This window comes from Lethenteron reissneri, chromosome 46 (assembly GCF_015708825.2).
Source record: "Lethenteron reissneri isolate LAM-NWPU_2019-01 chromosome 46, ASM1570882v1, whole genome shotgun sequence".
NCBI lineage: Eukaryota > Metazoa > Chordata > Hyperoartia > Petromyzontiformes > Petromyzontidae > Lethenteron > Lethenteron reissneri.
In genome coordinates this window covers 1,655,775-1,680,443 of record NC_083824.1, presented here as the reverse complement: position 1 = coordinate 1,680,443, position 24,669 = coordinate 1,655,775, and the positions used below count along the sequence as shown (strand labels likewise).

General features: G+C 57.0%; 1 protein-coding gene across 4 annotated transcripts in view; it reads right to left on the bottom strand.

Moving 5' to 3' along the window:
* Nucleotides 1–1,885: 1,885 nt before the first annotated feature.
* LOC133354065 (transducin-like enhancer protein 4) overlaps nucleotides 1,886–24,669 on the bottom strand; it is a 49,482-nt gene continuing 26,698 nt past the window's right edge. For 3 of the 4 annotated variants that reach the window (XM_061570617.1, XM_061570616.1, XM_061570619.1), the window contains 11 exons: nucleotides 22,764–22,817; nucleotides 21,197–21,409; nucleotides 20,666–20,792; nucleotides 18,193–18,440; nucleotides 16,856–16,935; nucleotides 13,096–13,360; nucleotides 12,318–12,565; nucleotides 11,115–11,262; nucleotides 10,271–10,421; nucleotides 3,867–3,943; nucleotides 1,886–3,063 (listed from right to left, as the gene is read on the bottom strand). In XM_061570617.1, the coding sequence (XP_061426601.1) occupies nucleotides 2,956–3,063; nucleotides 3,867–3,943; nucleotides 10,271–10,421; nucleotides 11,115–11,262; nucleotides 12,318–12,565; nucleotides 13,096–13,360; nucleotides 16,856–16,935; nucleotides 18,193–18,440; nucleotides 20,666–20,792; nucleotides 21,197–21,409; nucleotides 22,764–22,817 (1,719 nt within the window). In that variant the 3' untranslated portion in view covers nucleotides 1,886–2,955. The remainder of the gene's footprint in view (nucleotides 3,064–3,866; nucleotides 3,944–10,270; nucleotides 10,422–11,114; nucleotides 11,263–12,317; nucleotides 12,566–13,095; nucleotides 13,361–16,855; nucleotides 16,936–18,192; nucleotides 18,441–20,665; nucleotides 20,793–21,196; nucleotides 21,410–22,763; nucleotides 22,818–24,669) is intronic. The other variant, XM_061570618.1, reaches the window with a different exon arrangement.

The window sequence follows — 24,669 nt, the reverse complement described above, 5'->3', positions numbered from 1 at the left end:
AGCTAACAGCCATTGCGCGGATGGATTTCGCGTGATGGTTGACGCTCCTTGATGAGTTCAGCAAGGTATTTTGTTTCATTTGTGGCAAGCACTTTGTGTGTAATGAGTGTAACCTTATTAGGCATTCGTTCGGCAACCGGAAGCCAATGCAGCTCGGATCTTGCAGTACCCGTCACGAGGCGTGCCAGAGATATTTGGCACGTCATGTGGGGGGGGGGGGGGGGACAGGTGGGGGGGGGGGGACAGGTGGGGGGGGGAACAGGTGGGGGGGGACAGGTAGGGGGGGGGGAACAGGTGGGGGGGGGGGGGGATGGACAGGTGGGGGGGGGGCAAGTGGGGGGGGGGGGCTCTCTTCCTCTTCCCGGCCACGTGGTCTCTGCACCACCGTCCATTAGTGGCATCGCTCCACACGGGGGGCGTTGCACTTGTTTCTCCTCCGGTGGCCAGGACGGAGAGACACCGTGATGATGGGTACAGCTCAAGGATGCTCACGTGCTTCTTTGTGTGTAGAGTTTAATCACTCATGGCTTGGCTTCGCGAACGAAGATCTAGGAAGGACATCCACGTCTTCAGCAGGCACGCTGGTGGCTGACGAGGCCTCTGCGGGACAAGCAGGTCCTGCCACAACGGCTGCAAGTATAGGTCTGATCTGGGATGGGTGCTGTCCTCCATACGGGCCCTGCAAGTATCTTCGAAGAAGGAGGTGGCCTGGCGGACTGTGTGCTGCCAGGAGTTGCGATCAGCTGCTTGTGTTGCCCACTGACGGTGATCGATGCAGAAAGCAGTGAGGGACTTCTTCAGGGAGTCTTTGTATCGCTTTCGTGGTGCCCCTATGTCGCGATGGCCAGAGGACAGTTCCCCATACAGCACAATCTTAGGTAAGCGGTGGTTCTCCATCTCTGTGAGTCTGTCAGTCTCTTTGAGTCTGTCTCTGTGAGTCTGTCTGTCTCTGTGAGTGAGTCTCTGTGAGTCTGTCTCTGTGAGTCTGTCTCTGTGAGTCTGTCTCTGTGAGTCTGTCTCTGTGAGGATGCCTCGGGCACTGCTTGCTGCTCACGTGCCGAACCACACGAGCACAGCGAGACACACTTCCCGGCTCCGCAAATAGCGATGTCCCCAGTCTATTGCCAAAGCAGTCCCTTCGTATCCATAATAAAGGTTTTTATTTGGGTCAGATCGCGTAAATGTGTCATGAACCCACCACCACCCGACATAGCCAATTAGTAAGGGGAGCACAACAAAGACAAAGAACCCTCTCCTGGCCCCGCTCCTTTAGCCTTAACAGATATTACGGGGCAAGTGCTGGTCGCGAGTAGCGCGTACGAAGGCCGGACACTAAACTGGAAACTAAACTATATATTTTTCCACCAGCTAAGGCCCACTGAGCTATGTGGCTCTTTTTCAGAAGCGACCTGGCCACTAAAGTGGCTTATCTTGAAATATGTATAGCAGCCAAATACTCTAAACGCATGTTACTAAATGTCGAGGGAAAATCCCGGAAACAAATCCACGTGACAAAATGGGGAGAACATGCAAACTCAAAATATACAGCAGGCGTGACGGTTGGGATCGAACCCATGACCAACCTGTAAACTAGGCGAGGGAGTTAACATCTCGCCAACGTAACACACGTGGAGAGGTGGGTGGACAGCACCACGCGCAGCCGCCTTGTTTCCCCAGTGGCGATGTTTACAAACCGCACCAAGTACGTACTCACTCAAGGCTGAGTCGGCCTTAACGGAGGCCGAGGACCCGTTCAGATTGAGCGTCAACGTTGTTGGTGGTCATGAGCGGGAATCAAACCCGGGTCGCCAGGTTGCTAACGCACTGGCACTAACCACTGCGCCACTGCTCCCTCCAGACCACACAGACACGCGCACGCGCGTGAGCTTATTCCAGCGTGTTTATGTACATTTTGTTTTTACATAAAAACCGGCTCCAAAAACAATAAACAACGGACGAAAAGTTTGGGCAATCACGGTTCACACTATCAATCATACAAAACGGCACGCGCAGATCAAACGACAACATTTGTTTTAAAAGTCGAGTTAAAAGGATAAAAAATGGCCACCACCACACGGGCCACAAAGACTCTCGAGCCAAGACAACCGACCTCCAACCCGCCACAAAAAACCTGCCACAAGGCCGCCACGGTGCCGAGACCTCGCCCGGGGCAGCCGGCGTCCAGGGGAGATGGCGTTTAGAAAGTTGTATCGGCCACTCCGGCTCGCCGACCTGCACGGACGGATTCCGTTGGGACGGTGGACACGGCAAACGCGTTCCTTGGCAGAGCCAATGGCAGGAAAAGTCCCGACGGTGCCTCCGGTTGAGCCGGCCATGGCCGGCAGGGTACAGGAGTACGAGGGCGGAGCCTGGCGTGGTCCTGTCACTGTCCCTCCTCTTCCTCCGCCACCGCGGGTTTGGGTAGGCAACCGCCTTCTTCGTCTTGGGGGCTCGGTAATCAAGAGGGGCGTGAGAATCGACTGTGGGAGGTGGAGACGTCGCTCGAGAGCGGGGGCACCGGGTGAGAAGGGAGAGGTGGGTGTAGCGGAGGGGTGTGCTGGGTGGTCGGCAGAGCGCATCGCGGTTTTAGCATCGCGTGATGTCCGGTGACGACGAGTCGGGCCGACCCCTGATCCAGCGTCGCGGGCAGCCACGGGTCGCGATCGCTCCGTGGGCGAGAAGCAGACAACAGGTGAGTGTTGGGGGGAGATACAGAGGCAGCGGACATCTCCCAGCTCCAGCCTTTACACCGTGCGGGAACTACCGCAAGCTGCAGCGGCTGCCGACGAGTCGGGGGGGGGGCAGCTCTGGTCCTGTTCGCCGACGCCCTCCCCACACGGTGAGGAGGAGCGTGCCGGACAGCCGGTTGGCTGGGAAGGGCGGGGAGACCCGGAGGGCCGGGAGGGCCGGGAGGGCAGCTGTAGCAGGCAAGCAGGAGGCTGTCCCTAATCCGTCTCAGTAGATGACCTCGTACAGGGTGGCCTTCTTGTCCCCAGAGCCCGTCACGATGTACTTGTCATCCAGGGAGATGTCGCAGCTCAGCACGGACGATGTTTCCTTGGACTGAAACGAAAACGACGACAATGACGGCGGTGAGAGGCTCGGGTCTGGACTGGTGTCGGGGTGTGCTGGACAGAAGGACAGATGGACAGGTGGAAAGGTGGAGATGCAGGCGGGTGGTTCGGTGGTTGAATGAGAAGGTTGGTGAGGTGGCCAGTGAAAATAAGCAGTGGGTGGGTGTGATTTTATTTGTGTGTGCGGTAACCAGGTGACCCAAGTTTAGTTCCCGCTCACGACCAATAACAGTCACAAATAAATGAAACGGTCGTGACCCTCCCATAGGTCGACTCAGCCTTAAATTAATAGCTGGCGTGGTGTGTAAATATCACCACTAGGGAGACAAAGGCGGACGTGTGTGGTGCCGATCACCCACCCCTTCGTGTGCCCTGCTGGCCTTTTTAGGTTTTTGCTAACAGCACTTGCCCCAAAAGTATGGTGAGGCTATATGGGGGAGGGAGGGGCACGGGGGAGGGGGGGCACGGGCGAGGGGGGGGGCGCGGGCGAGGGGGGGGGCACGGGCGAGGGGGAGCATGGGCGAGGGGGGGGGGGCACGGGGGAGGGGGGGCACGGGGGAGGGGGAGCACGGGCGAGGGGGGGGTCATGGGTGAGGGGGAGGCACGGACGAGGGGGTGACACGGGCGAGGGGGGGGGCATAGGCGAGGGGGGGGCACGGGCGAGGGGGGGCACCGGCGAGGGGGGGGGCACGGGCGAGGAGGAGGCATGGGTGAGGGGCAGCATGGGCGAGGGTGCGGCACAGGCGAGGGGACGGTAAGGGTGAGGGGGCGGTATGGGCACTGCGTCGTCACCTGGAAGATGCTGGCTCCGTACGGGGTCCTCCACGCGTTCAGCATGTTGTCCTTCCCAGTGGTCAAGAACCACTTCCCTGGTGAGGGAGGGGGGGCGGTCGGGTGGTTGAGAAGTCAGAGCGTTGAGATCCTGATTTCAAATCCAGGCACCGTAATTAAAGTGGGTTCTTAACTGTGATGAGGTTGATGGTCTCGGCCAAGTCATCCCACACCCCAAAGATTGTACACATGTAGTGGGTTTTATTGAGACGCACTCTTGAGTATGGAGGCAACACATTTTATTTACTAACACAACACAGGCAAGTCTACACTCAACGGGATAATGACTAAGGGTGGTGACCACCCTGGATAGCTACATGACACTCACGGCGCCCCTGCCGGCTTCTCCGTCCCGCTTATATCCGCTCCGGCGTGGCTGGGCTCTGCCCCTGGCCGGGCTCTGCTCCTGGCCATACCCCATTCCAGATTCTTCTCGAGGGCTCTGGTTTCCCATCACGTGTCCTTCTCGCCCCCCTTGGGGGGTACCCCCTTCCACCTCATCCGGTCACTTGTCCACCCAAGTTCATCCAAAGGCCACGTCCTCAGGCACTCTGTCACCGTTGCCAGGGCCATGCCCCTACAGCACCCCCGTCACTGGGTACTATGGCTACCCTCTAGTGACGTCTAGTATGTCCCTACATCACCCCCCCCTTCGTAAAATACAGCCGTCCCAGCTGTCACCATCTGCAAAAAGATAAGAGTGTGCCTCCCAACAACAATTAAGAACAACCGACGAGCGAACAACAATAAATAACCACAGTACACACAATAATCACAAAGCCGAATAACAACAAAGCAAGGGAAAGTTAGCAATATACAAGGCCCGGTTCACACCCCCTCCCACTTCCAGCATGACCCTATGCCCGCATATGTGGCAACACCCATGAGCACACGAAGAAGCAGGTTCAGCCAATGAATCCCCTGACTCGTGAGTATGGCAAAAAGCAGGCGGTGCAGGGGAAACAACACAGTGGAGGAAAGTAATTTGAACCGGTTAGTCTTTGAACGAGTTCCCGTTGCCGGGCCCCCAAGTGACATGGGCTTGAGCTCCTTGGAGGGCCCGGGGGAAAGTGAAGAATGGCCTAATGGGCGCGGCCCCTCCTGGGAATAAATGACGGCAGCAGGAGGACGAGTGGGCGATGGTTGCTTCCCCCTTGGTGGTCCGTCCGTGGCCGGCGCAATCGGCGACGGCAAGGGCATCAGGTGCTTTGATCCTGGGGGTGGAATCACAGAACTTTCCTGAGGCACAACCTCAGCGGATGCCCACCCCAGCTCGTTGGACACACTAGACACTTGACACTTGAAAGGTGAAGATGAAGGGAACGCGCGAGGCACAACAAATGGTTTTAGGCATGACAGGTTTACGAACCAGCGTCGACGACCGAACTGAATCTGCACACATTGTGGCCTGTTAGCTTGTATCACATCGACCGGGCCTCGCCATGGCTTGTATAACTTTGGGGACGTACCCACCGGTGCCTGAGGACAGTGCAACCAGGCTCTGTCCCCCGGGGTCCACTCTGTCCCCTGCACACGTAGCCCCCTTAACCTCTCATTTCCCGATTGTTGTAAGGCCGAATTCTCTCTGGAAACTTCCCGTGCTTCCGACACATGCTGAAGGTTAAGGCGCATCGGGTCAGACATATTACTCTTCGACTTAGACCATCCCGTCTCAAGCTGAACAACAATCGGAGGATCCTGTTCCCTCCCTACATAAAAAAAAATGGCGAAAAGCCGGTGGAAGCGTGAGGAGCCATTCGATAGGCTGCGAGAACCCCTGGGACATGCAAGTCCCAATCACATTGTGATCCGTCAACCTGCTGACTCAAAATAGACGTCAGGGTCCTGTTTAGACTTTCCACCATCCCGTCAGTCTGGGAGTGATAGGGCGACATGTGAACCTTTTTGGTGCCCAACAGATCGCACATTTCCTTCAGTAATTTGGACGAAAATGTTTTGCCCTGATCCGTCAGGAGGCGATCCGAAGCCCCCTTATCCAGTACATATCCATTAAAGAATGCCTCAGTAACAGCCGTAGCTAACTGGTTTAGAAGCAGCCAAGCCATCGGCCAGTGAGAAAAATATTCAACCCCCACCAATAAGTACTGATTACCTCGCGGTGTGGTTGGAAGCGGTCCCAGGACGTCATGCGCAACAAGTTCGTTTATGTGGGACACAGAGATCGATTGCAATGGCGGACAGCCCAATTCCGGAGGGGGTTTCCGATGTGCGCATTGCACACACCCTTTCAGCACGTTGTATACATCCCCCGACATGCCAGGCCAGAAGAAATCGAGCTTAACGGTCGCAAGCATTTTCTGCACGCCAAGGTGCATGAGCCATTCATGCACCGTCTAAATTACTCTGCCCCTCAGGACATAATATTGTAGTGACGCAACCCGCTGTCCCAGTGCATCAACAGACCCCCTTTCAGGATCACCAGGACCACCCCACGTCGGTCCACACCCTCAACAGCGTTTGTGACCCGTCACCTTAGCCTCAACAAGGAGAAATCCTCCACCTGGAGGCGTCCCCTTTCTGCACTGGTCAACCCCAGGGTGGTATCACCCGCGTCCGACATGGCGGAACCATCAGGGGGTGGAGCGTCCACCAACGCCACGACAGGGGTAATCCCGCATCCGCCAGCTTACAGCGCCCCGCGCCCATGAGACATGCACACCCGATACCCGGCGGCAAGCGTGACAAAGCATCGGCATTTACATGACGAAGACCCTTTCGATGTGACACTTCAAACAAATAATCTTGAAGGACTTCCAGCCATCGAGAGAGCTAGCCAGACGGCTGATCGACACGCAGCGCATATTGGAAGGTTGCATGGTCAGTGCATACCTCAAAGCTCCGACCATAGAGGTACGGGCGGTATTGTTGGACAAAAACCACAATAGCCAACAACTACCGGTGTGTCACACAGTAACATTGTTCGGCCGGCGACAACACTCTGCTTCCGTAGGCCACGACGCTCTCCACGCCCTCCACGACCTGGGACAACACGGTGCCAATACCAGTGTTGCTGGCGTCTGTGTCCAGAATGGAAAAATCGGGATATCGAAGGGGAGGTACATTTACAAGACCGTCCCTAAGCGTGACAAAAGCGGCCTCCTCCTCTGCCCCCCATCAAAACTTTTGCCCCTTGGCCATCAGAGCGTGAAGAGGTTTCGCGGTAGTGGTGAACCCGGGCAAGAAACGGCAATAGTAAGAGGCGAATCCAATAAAGCTACACACGTCCCCCACCGACTTGGGTGTGGGCCAAGTGCGCACACACGCCGTATTTTTCGGGTCCATCGCTATCCCCGACGCACTGACGATGTATCCCAAGTATCGCACCGATCATTGGAGCAGGTGGCATTTCTGCGGCTTAAATTTCAAGTTCACGTCCCGCATCTTTAGCAAAACTGCACGCAACCGTTGCAAATTCTCTTTGAACGTACGGCCAAAAACTATCATCTAGGTAAATCAAACAGGAGTCCCACTGGAGCCCCGCCAACACCAGCTCCATAAGCCTCTGGAATGTGGCTGGCGTGGAGTGGAGCCCCATCGGAAGCTGGTTAAATTCAAAGAAGCCACTCGGTGTCCAGAACGCGGTTTTAGGTTTCACGATCGAGTTGCTTCCGTAGTTTCAGGGGCACTAGTATCTGCGCCCCGGGTAGAATTTTTACAGTCTTACTCGCCACAGCCTAGACTGTGGCGTTAGCTGTGCGCAATCGAGTTGGGGAAGAAAGAAAAGCCAATTGGCGGCCCGATGGCAACTTGATGCAGCCCTGATCTATAAGGATTTTCAGGGGCAATTTTCCTAAGAACCAGTAGGCAGGGCACGGCCTAGGATTTCGAAATTAGCACCGGCCCGGTCAACTGGATGTCACCGATACCGATACATACTGTCATGGTAATTTGACCGGTGATCCTTAGGGATCCCCCCGTTCGCGGTGAAACACGGAACGGCGACAGGTTGAAGAACGCAAGAGTGTTTGGGCAAGATGTTAAAAATCAACTCAGAGATAATAGTAGCGGACACTCTGGTGTCGATGAGCACTCTTAACCTTGGACTGTTCCTACACTCGCCGATGAGCCTGCCGCCGCGGCGACAACCTTGATGTGCCTACTCCGACCATTGACGAGGTCGATGTGGCCAAGTATTACACGGCAATCCCGGATGCCCACGCTCTTTGACCCGATCTGAGCCGACACCGCGCGAACCCGCACCGACGTTCGAATTAGATGAATGAGGTGGCGTCACGACTTGCCTGGGGGCCCGGTAGAGAGGAGGACGACCGGGTGGAGGACGATGGTGGTCCAGGGAGTCCTCCTCGCACAGAGAGGTAGATGACGGGGCTGCTCCTTGGGCAAAAGAAGGTCCCTCTCCGCTGGTCTCGCCCTGTTCGTCGCCCCGCGTCGACCCTCCATCGGTCATCGTTGCTCGACGTGCATACTTGAGAATCTTCCACATCTTCGGGTGCATCCAGAGCAAAGAAAGAACCGGTGCACGCCGCCACCCCCACTCAGCGTTGAAGACTAAGATGTGCTTGGAGGCATCGTGCAATATAAATAGAAGATAAATTTACGTCCTCTGTAACTGGCAGAACAACATGAAGTTCCTGAGCCAATGCCAGCAAGTGCTCCAGCACTAGTGAGTCCAACCCGTCCTGTTCCATTCTTGGAAATGCCGCCTGTGCCAATGATAGCAAAGCGCTGCGGAACGCGAGAGGCGTCTCGGATTCCCCTAGAGACCGCGCGGCAAATTTCTGATGAACGTTGGATGATGGATAAAAAATCACTGCCATCTGCATGAAGGCCCGCAGCAACGTGTCCCTGTCGGCGGATGGAATGGCGTAGAACGCCGCCAAGGCGTTGTCATCCAGTGCGGTGGGGAGCGCAGGGAGCGCCTCCACCTCCGTCCAACCCGCCAACTCACAGTTCGCCATGAAGCGCCTCCTGAACGCTTCCCTGTCGCCATCCGACGCCATAAACTCTTTGATGAATGGAAGTCGTCGCCGAAAAGGTGGAACCGCAATCGTCGCCGGTTGTGGAGATTCAGAGATGGCGGGAAGATCTTCCTGCCCGACCGCCAAAATGGCGGTGACGCACGTGGGCTGCTCGTCTAAAGATTCCCGCGCGTGGGAAATGGCGGCTCCGGCGTCGACCACTCTCAGCTTCGGCGCTCCGGTCTCTGGCGGCGGCTCCTCGTGGCCCAGCTCAAAGACCAACACTGCCGCAGTCTCTCCCCGACGGCGGCAAGGCTGCGGCGTAAAACTCTTGCCGCTGCTCCGCCGGCAGCACCGCCTCACTCTCTCTTTTTTCTGCAATATTTTGCTGTCTTTCTTGGATTTTCTGTTTGCACTTAGTCACATATTCACTTTAAGATGTTTTTTGTTCATGTTTTAGTTTTTTGTTTGTTGCGGTTGCACCCAATTCAAGAGCCGAATGGCTCACAGGGCTATACCTAATAAATGAACTTGAACTCTCTAGGGCTGCAACAGCATGGGCTGTCTGGGGCATGATCCCTTCTTCATCCTCTTCATCTGACGAAGTCTTCGTGCGTTGTCGTCTATGAGTAAACATTTTCTCCTAGTCTAAAACTATCACTTAGTATGGTTAGCCACTTCTGAAACCAAATGTAGTGGGTTCTATTGAGACGCACTTTTGAGTATGGAGGCAACACGTTTTATTCACTAAAACAACACAGGTAAGTCTACACTCAACGGGATAACGACTAAGGGTGGTGACCACCCTGGATAGCTACATAACACTCATGGGAGCACTATATAACCTGCCGGGGCAGCTAACACGTTGCCCGGATCTTGATGACTACTCTCATGCCCGAAGACCGAGGATCCAAGACTTGGCGGGCGGGTCCCATCTCTCTTCAACAGCACTCCAACGATGGCGCCCCTGCCGGCTTCTCCGTCCCGGCTTATATCCGCTTCGTCGTGGCCAGGTGCTCTGCCCCTGGCCACGCCCCATTCCAGATTCTTCTCGAGGGCTCTGGTTCCCCATCACGTGTCCCTCTCGCCTCCCTTGGGGGGTAGCCCTTTCCACCTCGTCCGGTCACGTGTTCTCCCGAGTTCATCCAAAGGCCAGATCCTCATGCGCTCTCTCACCGTTGCCAGGGCCATGCCCAGACAGCACCCCCATCACTGGGTACTATGGCTGCCATCTAGGGACGTCTTGTATGTCACTACACACACGTAAAAAACCCGACCAAACAATATTTGGTGCTGAAAATTTTTTTGCCAAATTCTAGCTCTCATCCCAAATAGACGATTCTTGGATGAGACGAATAAGTAAACAAGACAACAAAAAAGACGAAAGAAGTCAGGGATAGCGATGTCAGCGACGACGACGCTCACCGCAGTGGGCGAACTTGAGAGACAGCACGCAGCTCTCGTGCAGGTGCAGCTGGTACTTGTCAGGCTTGCTGTTGTGCAGCACCTCCACGCTGCTGCTCTCCATGCCCACGGCCAGCCACTCGCCCGTCGGGCAGTAGCCCAGCGAGAAGATCTGCCAAGGGGCGGCCGGTGCCGGCGTGAGAGATTGACCGGGGCGGAGCGGCTGTGCCAGCCGTCTGAAAACTTACCGACTCTGCCGCTAAAACATTAGCAAACATCCGGCTGGGTGATGCCCCAAGGTTAAAGTGATGGGTGAGCAAATGGGTGAGTGAGTGAATGAGTAAACGGGCGAGTGAGCAAATGAGTGGGCCAGGGAGTGGGCAGGTTAGTGGGTAGATGAATCAGTGGGTAAGCGAGCGGGCCAGTGAGTGTGTGGGTGGGTGGGCGAATGAGTGGCCGTATGAGCGATTAGCCAAGTGAGTGTGAATATGACCGAGTGAGCGAGTGGGCAGTCGACCATGGCCCCGGTTGCCCCTCGTTACCCCGGCTGTCTTGGTTACCCCTGGATACCCTGGTTACCCTTGTCCATGGTTACCCAAGTTGTCCCTAGTTACCCTTGTTGTCCGTGGCTACCCTGATTTCCCTAGTTATCACTCATTACGATTGTCCCATTTACCCTGGTTAACATGGTAACCCTGATTACTCCTGTTACTCCTGTTACCATGTGCACCCCAGTTATCCTGGTTGTCCCAGGTAACGCCGGTTACGATGGTCACACCCCGTCCCTACCACAATTACCCCCAGTTACAGTGGCTCTGGTTGCCACGGCGACCCCCCCCCTGCCTGCCCCGCCCTGCGGGCGCACCTGCGAGGTGAAGTCGTGCTGCTGCAGCTGCCGTCCCTCACGCAGGTCCCAAGATCGCACCGTGTTGTCCAGGCCGCCCGTCCACAGCTTGGCGCCGTCGTGCGAGATGTCGATGCAGCTGGCGCCATCCGTGTGGCCCTGGAACTGCCTGCGGGGGACGGGCCGGAGGAAGCGGCAACGGGTGTCCGTGCGGACGTGATGGTCATTTCGGCTGGTGTGTAGGGAGGGGATAGTGATGAGGATTCTGGCACAGAGCTATCACCACCATGGGGGTGGGGGGGGGGGGGGTGCCTGACCCAACAACAAAACGAGTGAGGATCGTTTTCAGAATTTGGTTTCCGGTTTTTCAAAAGTCGGGAAAGCCCGAAACGGATTGAGGAGGAACGTTCGTAAGGAACGCAACCTCGAGACCCAGGAGCCTTCAAACGGTTCGTTGTTTCCCTTTGCGGGCGATGGGACACCAGGTTGAATCAGGGCGACTCAAGCGCGGTGGTGGCGAGATGTTAACTCCCTCACCTAGTATACAGGAGGTCGTGGGTTCGATCCCAACCCTGATGCCTGCTGTATATTCGGATTTTGTATATCTCTCTCTCCTCACGGTGGCGTGGATTTTTCTTCGGATCCTACGTTTTTTCCCTCCACATTTTGGAATTAAATTCATTTCGAGTATTTGGCTGCCGCTATAAATTTCCACGCGATAAGCCACTTCGTTGAGCTATTATTTGTGGCCAGGTTTTCTTCTCAAAAAGAGCTACATAGCTCAGTAGGCCTCACCTAGTAAAAATAAAAATATTTTAGTTCATAGTTTAGTTTTACCCGGTGGTGATGAAGGAGTCACACGCGTGGTCGCACTAGAACCAAGTTAGACCGTGAATCCTACCCTCACCCCACACTTCCGATTAGCGCGGTTGGCTACATGCGGTGCGAAATAAGTTCAATATGCATACGTATTGCCCACGTATGCATGCATGTTGCGGGGTCGCGGGGGTTAGAAGTCATAAGTGGGAGCGGTGGGACAAACCTGACGAGTGTGTGGTTGTGCAGGTTCCACACACCGAGGTGGGGGAGGGGGGTGGGGTTGGGGTGGAGGGGTGGTCCTGGTCGCGAGAGGGGGGTGGGCAGAGTTGGGGGGCGGGGGGGTTGCGGGGCCGGGGCGGGGGACAGAGGTCACGGGTGGGCGGCGGTGGGAGCGGTGAGACGAACCTGACAAGCGTCTGGTTGTGCAGGTCCCACACGGCGACGTTGCCGTCGCTGCAGCAGGAGAAGCACACCTTGGAGTCGGGGCTGATGGCGAGCGCGTAGCACGCGGGCGCCGACGACGTGAGCTCCGCCTTGATGCGCGGCGTCGGCGCCGCCAGGTCCCAGATGGAGATGGTGCTCGCCTCGCCGCCCACAATCAGTGTGCGCTCGTCCGGCAGCAGCTTGCACGAGCGGATGTAGTTGTCGCGGTTCTGTGCGGCGGCAAAGGCATCGCGTTCGTGGACCGGACGCAGTCCAGATTAGCGACACGTTCGCACCAGATTCGGGAATGATTTGGCCAATATTCGTGACTGATTTGGCCCAGATTGCTAACCGATTTGGCCAAGATTAGTGATGGATGTGGCGCAGATTACTAACTGATTTGGCCAAGATTAGTAACTGACTTGGCCCATATTAGCACAAATTCGACCAAGATTATAGCGAGTGAGGCAGTGAGCGGTCAGTTGGAATGGGGCTGTGGGTAGTAGTGGTGAGCGGGTAATGAGGGCAGCTCAGTAGCGAGTTGGGAATGAGGGCATGCGCGCGAGGAGTGGGTGAGCTGCTACAACGACGAGCGAGGGGGCACGAGGACAGGAGCGGTTGACTGGTGGACCAGTGATGCGGCCGTGTTGGTGGATACGAATGCCAGCACGTGGGTATTGGGGGGGGGGGGGGGTGGCAACAGGGCGGGTGTGAGAGTGAGTGGCGAGTGGTCACGCGGGCGGGGCGAGCGAGCGCGCACCAGGCAGTCGAGCTGCGACACGGGCGCTGTCTTGCCCCCGTGGTGCTGCTGCTGCTGGGCCACGTCCCAGATTTTAACGCAGCCCTTGCCGCCGGTGAAGACGCTGCGTGCGGCGCTGCCGATGGTGACGGCGCACACCACCTCGCCGTGCGGCAGGGCGCTCACGAGCCGCACGCGCCGTGGCACGCCGGGGCCCGCCAGCGCGTCCCCGGAGAACGCCACCGGCTGCATCTGCCCGTCGGCGCTTACGTGGAATGAGTAGGCCCTGCTGGCACCAGCAGGGAGTGGGTGGGTGGAGGGGGCAGAGGGCAGGAGGAGGGGGAAAGGGGGTGGAGGGCAAGGCAGCACACGTGTGGATCTAGAAATGTCTCAAGGCCGGGGGGTGGTGATTCATAAATATCAAATGAGTTGAGAGGGGAGATGTAGGAGGGGTGTAGAGTGAGATGAGAGGACAGAGGGAGGAGGGGAGTAGAGTGAGGGCAAGTCCATAGGATGGTGAGTGGAGTAAAACAAGGCTGCAGTGACCGGGCCGTGGCCATGGTGGAGGAGGAGTGGAGGAGGAGGAGTGGAGGAGGAGGAGTGGAAGAGGAGTGGAGGACGAGGAGTGGAGGAGGAGGAGGAGTGGAGGAGGAGTGGAGGAGGAGGAGTGGAGGAGGAGGAGTGGAGGAGGAGTGGAGGAGGAGTGGAGGAGGAGGAGTGTAGGAGGAGGAGTGGAGGAGGAGTGGAGGAGGAGGAGTGGAGGAGGAGTGGAGGAGGAGGAGGAGTGGAGGAGGAGGAGTGGAGGAGGAGGAGTGTAGGAGGAGGAGTGGAGGAGGAGTGGAGGAGGAGGAGTGGAGGAGGAGGAGTGGAGGAGGAGTGGAGGAGGAGTGGAGGAGGAGGAGTGGAGGAAGAGGAGTGGAGGAGGAGGAGGAGTGGAGGAGGAGTGGAGGAGGAGGAGAGGAGGATGAGGAGGAGTGGAGGACGAGGAGTGGAGGAGGAGGAGTGGAGGAGGAGTGGAGGAGGAGGAGGAGAGGAGGAGTGGAGGAGGAGTGGAGGAGGAGGAGTGGAGGAGGAGGAGAGGAGGAGTGGAGGAGTGGAGGAGGAGGATAGGAGGAGGAGTGGAGGAGGAGGAGGAGTGGAGGAGGAGTGGAGGAGGAGTGGAGGAAGAGGAGTGGAGGAGGAGTGGATGAGGAGGAGTGGAGGAGGAGGAGTGGAGGAGGAGTGGAGGAGGAGGAGTGGAGGAGGAGTGGAGGAGGAGGAGGAGTGGAGGAGGAGGAGTGGAGGAGGAGGAGTGTAGGAGGAGGAGTGGAGGAGGAGTGGAGGAGGAGGAGTGGAGGAGGAGGAGTGGAGGAGGAGTGGAGGAGGAGGAGGAGAGGAGGAGGAGTGGAGGAGGAGTGGAGGAGGAGTGGAGGAGGAGTGGAGGAGGAGGAGGAGGAGTGGAGGAGGAGTGGAGGAGGAGTGGAGGAGGAGTGGAGGAGGAGGAGTGGAGGAAGAGGAGTGGAGGAGGAGGAGGAGTGGAGGAGGAGTGGAGGAGGAGGAGAGGAGGAGGAGTGGAGGACGAGGAGTGGAGGAGGAGGAGTGGAGGAGGAGGAGTGGAGGAGGAGTGGAGGAGGAGGAGTGGAGGAGGAGTGGAGGAGGAGGAGTGGAGGAAGAGGAGTGGAGGAGGAGGAGGAGTGGAGGAGGAGTGGAGGAGGAGGAGGAGGGAGGAGTGGAGGAGGAGGAGGAGAGGAGGAGGAGGAGTGGAGGAGGAGTGGAGGGGAGGAGTGGAGGAGGAGGAGGAGTGGAGGAGGAGGAGTGGAGGGGGAGTGGAGGAGGAGGGAGGAGGAGGAGTGGAGGAAGAGGAGTGGAGGAGGAGGAGTGGAGGAGGAGGAGTGGAGGAGGAGTGGAGGAGGAGTGGAGGAGGAGTAGAGGAGGAGGGAGAGGAGGAGGAGTGGAGGACGAGGAGTGGAGGAGGAGGAGTGGAGGAGGAGGAGTGGAGGAGGAGTGGAGGAGGAGGAGTGGAGGAGGAGGAGTGGAGGAGGAGTGGAGGAGGAGGAGTGGAGGAGGGAGGAGAGGAGGAGTGGAGGAGGAGGAGTGGAGGAAGAGGAGTGGAGGAGGAGGAGGAGTGGAGGAGGAGTAGAGGAGGAGGAGAGGAGGAGGAGTGGAGGACGAGGAGTGGAGGAGGAGGAGTGGAGGAGGAGGAGTGGAGGAGGAGTGGAGGAGGAGGAGTGGAGGAGGAGGAGAGGAGGAGTGGAGGAGGAGGAGTGGAGGAAGAGGAGTGGAGGAGGAGTGGAGGAGGAGTAGAGGAGGAGGAGAGGAGGAGGAGTGGAGGACGAGGAGTGGAGGAGGAGGAGTGGAGGAGGAGGAGTGGAGGAGGAGTGGAGGAGGAGGAGTGGAGGAGGAGTGGAGGAGTGGAGGAGTGGAGGAGGAGGGGAGGAGGAGGTGTAGGAGGAGGAGTGGAGGGGAGGAGGAGGGAGGAGTGGAGGAGGAGTGGAGGAGGAATGGAGGAGGAGGAGAGGAGGAGTGGAGGAGTGGAGGAGGAGGAGTGGAGGAGGAGGAGTGGAGGAGGAGTGAAGGACGAGGAGTGGAGGAGGAGTGGAGGAGGAGTGGAGGAGGAGTGGAGGAGGAGGAGTGGAGGAGGAGGAGGAGTGGAGGAGGAGTGGAGGAGGAGGAGGAGGAGTGGAGGAGGAGTGGAGGAGGAGGAGTGGAGGAAGAGGAGTGGAGGAGGAGGAGGAGTGGAGGAGGAGGAGAGGAGGAGGAGGAGTGGAGGAGGAGGAGAGGAGGAGGAGTGGAGGACGAGGAGTGGAGGACGAGGAGTGGAGGAGGAGGAGAGGAGGAGGAGGAGAGGAGGAGGAGTGGAAGAGGAGTGGAGGAGGAGGAGTGGAGGAGGAGGAGGGGAGGAGGAGGAGAGGAGGAGGAGGAGTGGAGGAGGAGGAGAGGAGGAGGAGTGGAGGAAGAGGAGAGGAGGAGGAGGAGTGGAGGAGGAGGAGAGGAGGAGGAGGAGTGGAGGAGGAGGAGAGGAGGAGGAGTGGAGGACGAGGAGTGGAGGACGAGGAGTGGAGGAGGAGGAGAGGAAGAGGAGGAGTGGAGGAGGAGGAGTGGAGGAGGAGTGGAAGAGGAGTGGAAGAGGAGGAGTGGAAGAGGAGGAGTGGAGTGGAAGAGGAGTGGAAGAGGAGGAGTGGAGGAAGAGGAGTGGAAGAGGAGGAGTGGAGGAGGAGTGGAAGAGGAGAGGAGGAGGAGGAGTGGAAGAGGAGGAGTGGAGGAGGAGGAGTGGAAGAGGAGTGGAGGAGGAGGAGTGGAGGAAGAGGAGTGGAGGAGGAGGAGTGGAGGAGGAGCGGAGGAGGAGGAGTGGAGGAGGAGTGGAGGAGGAGGAGTGGAGGAGGAGGAGTGGAGGAGGAGTGGAGGAGGAGGAGTGGAGGAGGAGGAGGAGTGGAGGAGGAGGAGTGGAGGAGGAGTGGAGGAGGAGGAGGAGGAGTGGAGGAGGAGTGGAGGAGGAGGAGTGGAGGAAGATGAGTGGAGGAGGAGGAGGAGTGGAGGAGGAGGAGTGGAGGAGGAGGAGTGGAGGAGGAGGAGGAGTGGAGGACGAGGAGTGGAGGAAGAGGAGTGGAGGAGGAGTGGAGGAGGAGGAGTGGAGGAGGAGGAGGAGTGGAGGAGGAGGAGTGGAGGAGGAGGAGTGGAGGAGGAGTGGAGGAGGAGGAGTGGAGGAGGAGGAGTGGAGGAGGAGGAGGAGTGGAGGAGGAGTGGAGGAGGAGGAGTGGAGGAAGAGGAGTGGAGGAAGAGGAGTGGAGGAGGGGGTACGCACGGCTTGGTGGCAAGGCCAGCAGTGAGGCCCGGGGTGGCCGCCGCGTGGACCCTCATGTGTGGGTGCGGATCAAACCCCATCTGCGTGCGACAAACGGGAGACGAGCACCAACGAGAGTCCGCGAGGGACCGCGCACCGCTCGGTCGCTCGCGACGACGACCTCGTACAACCGGCCCTCCGCCCCTCCCCGGGACACCGACCCCACTGCTCACGTGGCCTATGGACGTGCTTGACGTTGGTGAATTTAAACGGCCGTGAGACAGACAAGGGAGGCCGGATCCGTCCGCCGTACGGACCGCCCCACTACCGAGAGCGGAGGAATCGTCAGCGTGTGGTGGAGTTGTGCGTGTGGCGAGGAAAAAGCTGCACACACGCACGCACACACACGCACGTGAACGCACGTATAGACATGAGCTGGATAGATGGCGGGGTGGCGGCGGGAAGGGGCGTCCTACGCCCCCAAAACTACACACTGCTCAAATACAGCAAGCAAAGCAAAGCTCCCCCGTATAGCCTCAACATGATGTTGGGGCAAGTGCTGTTAGCGAGCATAACACACGATGGGGTGGGCGGCCAGCACCACTCCCGAACGCCGCATTTGTCTTGCCAGTGCTGATGTCTTTACGTAGCACACCAGGTGCATTTTAAGACTGAATTGACCAAGGAGAGGCCTTGAACCGGTTCAATTATTCGTCGCTGATACTGGCTGTGAGCGGGAATCAAACTCGGGTGGGTGAGTTCGTAGCGCAGTGCGCTAACCACCGTGCCACTGCTGCACACACAAAAAAAGACAAAGATACCCCCTATAGCCTTAACATACTGTTGGGGCAAGTGCATGTGCACGCACACACAAACACACACACGAGCACCACCCCACACGCGCACACAGCAGCACACTCGAATGCACGCACGCTCAGACACCCGCACGCACGCACGCACAAACGCCCGGGGTGCGATTTTTAATCTCACGCCTCGCCGATCAATTACAGCCTCACGCTCGGGAGACTTAAACCCTCGTCTCCACCGCGTGCCCCCGCCCCCGCTCCCTCCCCCGGCCCCTCCTCCCCCCCAAACCCCCACCCCACCAGAAAACCCATCGGTGCCGCGAGAATAACCACCGCTCGGCCCTGCGGGTGGAAACAGCGTGTGGTGCGATAAGACTCCTAATCGCACCACCACGGGGGTGGGGGGTGGGCGTGGAGGGAGGGGGGGCACCAAATAAATTATTCACCTCCTTAATTACCGGCTTCCAAGCCGGCGCTCCGGTACCGGCGGCACACGGAAAGAGGCGCGACGACGCGACGGTGGTGAAATTGCGCGGAAGGTGCCGGTCTCACCACGGGCGAGCGGCCGTAGGTGCCGGCCGTGGCAGCGGCGAGGGCGCTCGTGTGTGGGGCGAGGCCGTGCAGATGGACGCCGGGCGGGCCATAATGGCCGGGCCCCGGCGCGCCCGGCTCCCCGTTGGCGCCCGGGTAGGGAGCAATCCCGAAGGGGGCGCCGACGCCACCGACCCCGACGAAGGGGGGGCCGCCCCCCCCCGCACCTCCTCCTCCGCCTGCCAGGGGGACCCGGAAGCCACAGCCAGCTGGGGAGGGGGAAGGAGGACACGTGGGTTAGGGTCAAGAGGTCGTCACGGCCACTGCTGGCGAGGCCGCTGGGCCTCGCCAGGGGGTCAGCAACCAAAATAAGATCCGTTTTTTTCGAATCCCGTAAAAAATGCCCTGTGGTGAACACAAGCCGGTAGGTCCTTAATGAAGAAGGTCACGAAGGAGCGGTCCTTAAAGAGCCACCGCACGCGGCTCCGAAGCCGCAGGTTGCCGACCTCTGGGCTACGCCATTTGGCCACGTGCTGACACTGATGCGCAGCAGGCGTGCGATGTTCAAGGTGTGCTCGTGCAGAATGGCACACTTGCATATTCACGAAGTGAATGACGGCACTGATTTCATAATGAATAAGTAACGCAGTTATTTATTTATTCAGGGAAAAGACTCGCCGGAGTTTAATGATTATTTTTTTTCAGGTGGGTCCTGCTTGGATTTCACCGATCATCTAGTTGTGAGCGACACGTGGCAACTTAGATGTTAACTTCCTCGCCTGGTATACAGGAGGTCGTGGGTTCGATCCCGACCCTGATGCCTATATTTGGAGTTTGCATGTCTCTCTCCTCATGGTCGTGTGGATTTTTCTCTGCGGCCTCCAGTTTTTCCATCTACATTTAGAGTCAACATCACGCGTTTAGAGTATTTGGCTGAAATAAATTTCCACGTAAAAAGCCACTTCGTTGAGCTATCATTTGTGATAGCCAGGTCGCTTCTGACAAAATGCTATACAGCTCAGTGGACCTTACCTGGTTAAATAAAAATAGCTTAGTTTAGTTTCACTGGTAAGTTTTAATTTTTTTTTTTTTATACTAGGTGATAACTCAAAGAGACAAGGAGATGGGGCACTAGAGTGATCCGGGTCACTGAAACGAAATAGAGATCCAAATAGACACAGAGAGACCAACAGAGACACGAAGGAATACACAGAGATATGTAGAGACTCACAGAGACACAGAGGAGCACACAGACACAAAGAGACCCAGAGAGACACAGAGGAATACACAGAGATACAGAGACCCACAGAGGAATACACAGAGATCCACAGAGACCCACAGAGGAATACACAGAGATACATAGAGACCCACAGAGGAATACACAGAGATACATAGAGACCCACAGAGACACAGAGGAATATACAGATAAGTAGAGACCCAAAGAGACACAGAGGAATACACAGAGATACATAGAGACCCACAGAGAAAGAGGAATACACAGAGTTACATAGAGACCCACAGATACACAGAATAATGCACAGAGATACATAGAGACCCACAGAGACACAGAATAATGCACAGAGATACATAGAAACTCACAGACACACACAGGAATACACAGATACAGAGAGACCCACAGAGACACAGATGAATACACAGAGATACAGAAAGAACCACAAACACACAGAGGAATACACAGACTTTCAAATTGATTTTGTTGAACCAGGTGGGTCACCAAAAATGACAAAAGTAAAATAAAATAAACAAGAACAGTAGAATACGATGATGACGTAAACATAGAAATCGGCACAACTGTATCACACGAGAAATCGAAAATATTGGACAAACATAAATTAACGTTGAATAACAATATTCCCTGCAGTGCAAGTCGGCTCAGGCAGATTAAGGTTAGACTGATCACAGCACAATTAGACTAATTGAGAGAGACATTCAAACAGACACGGGGCGACTGTGGCACTAACACATAAGCGGACACGGATATATGATGCCAAATGATGTTAGCGCAAAGAATCGACAGCTCGGCATTAAATTGTAACTGAGATGGGAGAGTAAACAATCCGCAAGTGGGCCAATCAGAGGGAATATTGGGCACTGGCCAGAACAGTGTAGACCAACACACATTCCCCCAACCGTATCTAATTTCACTTTATATTTATAGAACGCCTTCACCGGAGGCGCTTAACACAGCTTAAAAGAAATGGCGAATGATTTAGATGGCAGGGGCGTGCAAAAATTGAGGAATGAGCGATCGAGCGGTAGTTAGGGGTCACGAAAGGGCTACAGAGGAGAGACGGCTTGGCGTGGAGGGGCGAGGAGAGGGAAGAGGATGGGCGAAGTGTGCCAGCCACCATTCGCCGTGTGCACTACCAAGCGGGGATTCAACGTCAAACTCCGCCGGGAGATCAGTGGCGGGGGGGAGGGGGGATGAGGCGGGCACAGCGGGGGTCTTGGTAGGGGCGGCCACGGCCCTTACCGAGGGGGATGGCGCCAGGCGGTTTCCCCAGGAGAGGCCTCAAGCTGACAGCGCCTCCTCCTCCGCCGGCGCCGGCGACCCCAAGGGAGTCTCCCAGCGCCGACACCGGCGTGATGGCCTTCTCCACCTGCCGGCGACGACGACAAAGCAGCCGCGGCCGAGGTTAACGCCATCGTGGGTAACGACATCATTGTCATCGTCACCATCACTGTCATCATCGTCGACGGCTCACATCCGGACTGCGCCCGGAATGTAGCAAACGTCTCAGGGAGTAGAGAGACAACGCAAGAACCGGAAGGGAACCGGGAGGGAGCGAGCGCGGAAAGGAGAGAAAAAGGGATAAATCAAAGTTGTGGATGAAGAGGCCTAGTGATAGATAGATGACCAGAACGTTTCCTTCATCAACCCACACTGACCAGAATGGTCAAGTATGGTCAAACAAACCCCATGACCTCCATGACTGACAGGAAATGGCGAATTAATGGAGAGAATAGTGAGATAGGTGGGGGGTGGCGTGGTAGCGGGCGGCACCTGGCCAGCATCTTTGCAGCGTGACGAGGGGGTGCTGCTGCTGGATGCCACCGAAGCGGGGCTTTGGGGGGGTCCCCCGCCGCCACCGCTGCCACCGCCGCCCCCCTCCTTCCGGCCCCCGGGAAGCCGATCGAGGCCGTTCTCCTGCGGAGGTGCCACGCTGACGCCCATGCTGCCGGGTCCCGGGCTCCCCACCCGGGGAGAGGCAGCCTCCTGAATGGGCCGCAATCACGACGTTGCCACAACGTCGCCACAACGTCGCCACGACGTTCCCGGGCCCAGAGATGGAGTCAAGTTATTTTGGCGTAAGGTCTGGTTTAATGTGTGGTCCGGTCCTGGGCTTTGCTTTATGGGGAGGTGACGGAGGGGAGCACGGGGAGGTGAGAAGGGTACCAGTATGGGAGGGGGCTACGGGGAGGTGGGGCATGGGGGGGCAGCAGCTCACTTGGGCAGCGTCCAACACCAAACCCCGCTGCTTCTCCACAATGGAATGTTCCAAATTCAATGTCCACCGTGTGGATTCTGATCTCAAAACGGACTGTTCTAATAACATATTTTCGTGGGTCAGTGTTGAAACAAACCAGGCAGGTGTGTGTCCGGGTGGGTGCAGATGTAGAGGTGTAATTGTGCATGGCCACGGATGTTGAGGTGTAATTGTGCATGGCCACGGATGGCTAACAAACACAAGGGGCGGGGTTACGGCCGTACACAGGGGAGGTGCTCGCACCGACGTCCGCACCTGCATCCCCCACGGGCCCCTCCCGGGGGCCGAGCCCTATAAAAGGTGGTGAGCCGGAGGGCTCGAGGTCGGAGCTCAGCTTTAACCAGAGAAGAAGGAAGACCTGCTAGAATAGGCCCCAGAGCTCCCCTGGCTCGCTGTCCTTATAAGGGCCGACCAGGGCAAGCCGGTGGCGTGGCCCCGAGAGCCCAGACCGACGAGCAGGTCTGGAGACTCAGGGTGCCGGGATCCCAGCTTGACCAGGGCTGGGATAGATAGCCTCCCCTAGCTCCGTAGTGGAGGACTTGGGCATAGGTTAGCGGGGTTAGCTGTTGTGTATCCCTGTAGCCAAGTAACCCGTAATTACTGTGTATGCACAAGTTGGTGTAATAAACGAGAGTGCCTCCGATCCTGTCGTCAAGCCTCCTACATACTTACTACACATGTGTGTTTTTGAGTTGGTTGAGTAAGTGGCTGTGTGGTTGGATGGTTGGCTGTGCAGTTAGGCGAATGACGAGGCAGGTGTGTGTTTGGGTGGTTGGGTAGGTGTGTATTTTAGAGTGAGATTGGGTGAATGGCCAGGTGGTTGGGTGAGTGGGTGAGTGACTTGGTGGTTGGGTGAGTGGCTTGGTGGTTGGGTGAGTGGCTTGGTGGTTGGGTGAGTGGCTTGGTGGTTGGGTGAGTGGCTTGGTGGTTGGGTGAGTGGCTTGGTGGTTGGGTGAGTGGCTTGGTGGTTGGGTGAGTGGCTTGGTGGTTGGGTGAGTGGCTTGGTGGTTGGGTGAGTGGCTTGGTGGTTGGGTGAGTGGCTTGGTGGTTGGGTGAGTGGCCCGTCCCCACGCAGTGCCTCACCTCGTTAGAGATGTCCACCACGAGGTTGTCGTCACTCCTGGCCGCGTCGCTGTCCTGAAATACACAGTGGTGGTCGCACAACAGCCACTACAACCGCCATTCGCCACTAATTGGTGGTGACATCCCCACGGCGCTTGTACCAGGCTATGTGCTCGTTAAGGCGACATGAAGTGTCGAGCGCCTGCTGGCAGAAGGTCACAGTACAGACTCAGGTGCCTTGCGTCAACTGACCGAGATTACAGGCTGATGCACCACCTGTGTCCCCTACTGTGCCACACACGCACACACACACGTGCTCACACCCACGGACGTGCTCGCCATTCATCTTCCCGCCCAACACCCATACAGGGTAAAGGCGCAGCCCTGCAATTGCTTACTCACGCCGCTGCACCTGGCAGAAGGGCTTCCACTCGAGAAGAGAGAGAGACTTTGGAGCTCCATGCAGACAGTATTTTTCCTACTCTTCCAAGCCGGCCAGACGCCTTGGAACTGTTGAAAGTTACCCACGCTTTACCCCACCGCACGCAACCTGCCGATCGCCTGCGCGTGCCGAGGCTCATGAATGATGGTACCCACGTGACCGACCGCGCCGCGCTTCGGTGAGTGCGACCGATCGCCCGGGGGACGTTTGAACAAATCATCCGCGCTAAATTATTCTCTTCGTGTTTCGTGCGGGTGGAGGCAGCCCCCCGAGGTTTCGTGGAAAAAGCCAAGCACGGGACAGGCGCAACTGCACTGAACTCCCCACAAGAAAACGGCCCATGTGGAGCCCGCCCCTGCCCCCCGCACCACCCTCCCACCCCTCACCCCCCCCAGCACCTCACTCCCCTACTCCTCACCCCCCCGCCCCTCAACGACCACCACCCCTGCCCAGTGCGCGGCAAGAAATTGGAAAGCGCGCCGCGTGGAAGCGCGAGCTGCGGGGGAAGGGGGGGGTAATGACACTGAGGGGGTGGGGGGGTTGAAGGAAGGGGGGGGGGGTGTTGCAGCCCCTGGGTCAAGTTCCTGCCGCTTGTCACTGGGGTGACATTTTTACAGAGGATACGTTGAGATGTTCATCGCGAGCGAGGCGGCTTCAGCGGTGGCTGCCAAACTCAGCGAGGGGTGAGTTGGGGGCTCGCAAACTCACGGCCGAGCCGACGTCGAATCGTGCGCTCCATAAACAATGATGATAACAACAACACACAATCAACAATGACAACAAACATCAACAAGAACGCCGATGAATGACAACCGAACGACAACAACCATGATGACATCATCATCATCACCAATAAAAATTATTATTCATAATTCGTTTATTTAGAGTTAGATCAGAGTGAAGGTATAATGGCAATTTTTCAGCTGTACCCTCCAGCACCAGACGGAGTCAATCAAATTAATTTGAGGTGCCATGGTGGCGAGATGTTAACTACCTCAGCTGGAATACAGGAGGTTGTGGGTTCGATCCTGGAGCTGTATATTTGGAGTTTGCATGTCTCTCTCACCGTGGTCGTGTAGATTTTTCTCCGGTTTTTCCCCTTCACATTTAGAATCAACGTGCATTTTGAGTATTTGGCTGCTATAAATTTCCACACAATAAGCCACTTTGTTGAGCTCTCATTTGTGGCTATGTCGCTTTTGAAAAAGAACTATGAAGCTCAGTGGGCCTTACCTGGTAAATTAAAAAAGAATATACATCCATAATAGAGGTTTTTTGGGTTAGATCGCGTAAATATATAAATGTGTCATTAAAACCCACCACCACCCGACAGCCAATTAGTAAGGTTTGGTCACGTAAACAGAACGTGGCCAATTCGTCACTAGTACAGCACTAACTGGTGTGTTGGAGAGCCAAGCTACAACATTTACAATCTGAGTACGACGTTTTGCCAGTAATTACAACCAGCTTCATCCAGCGACAGCC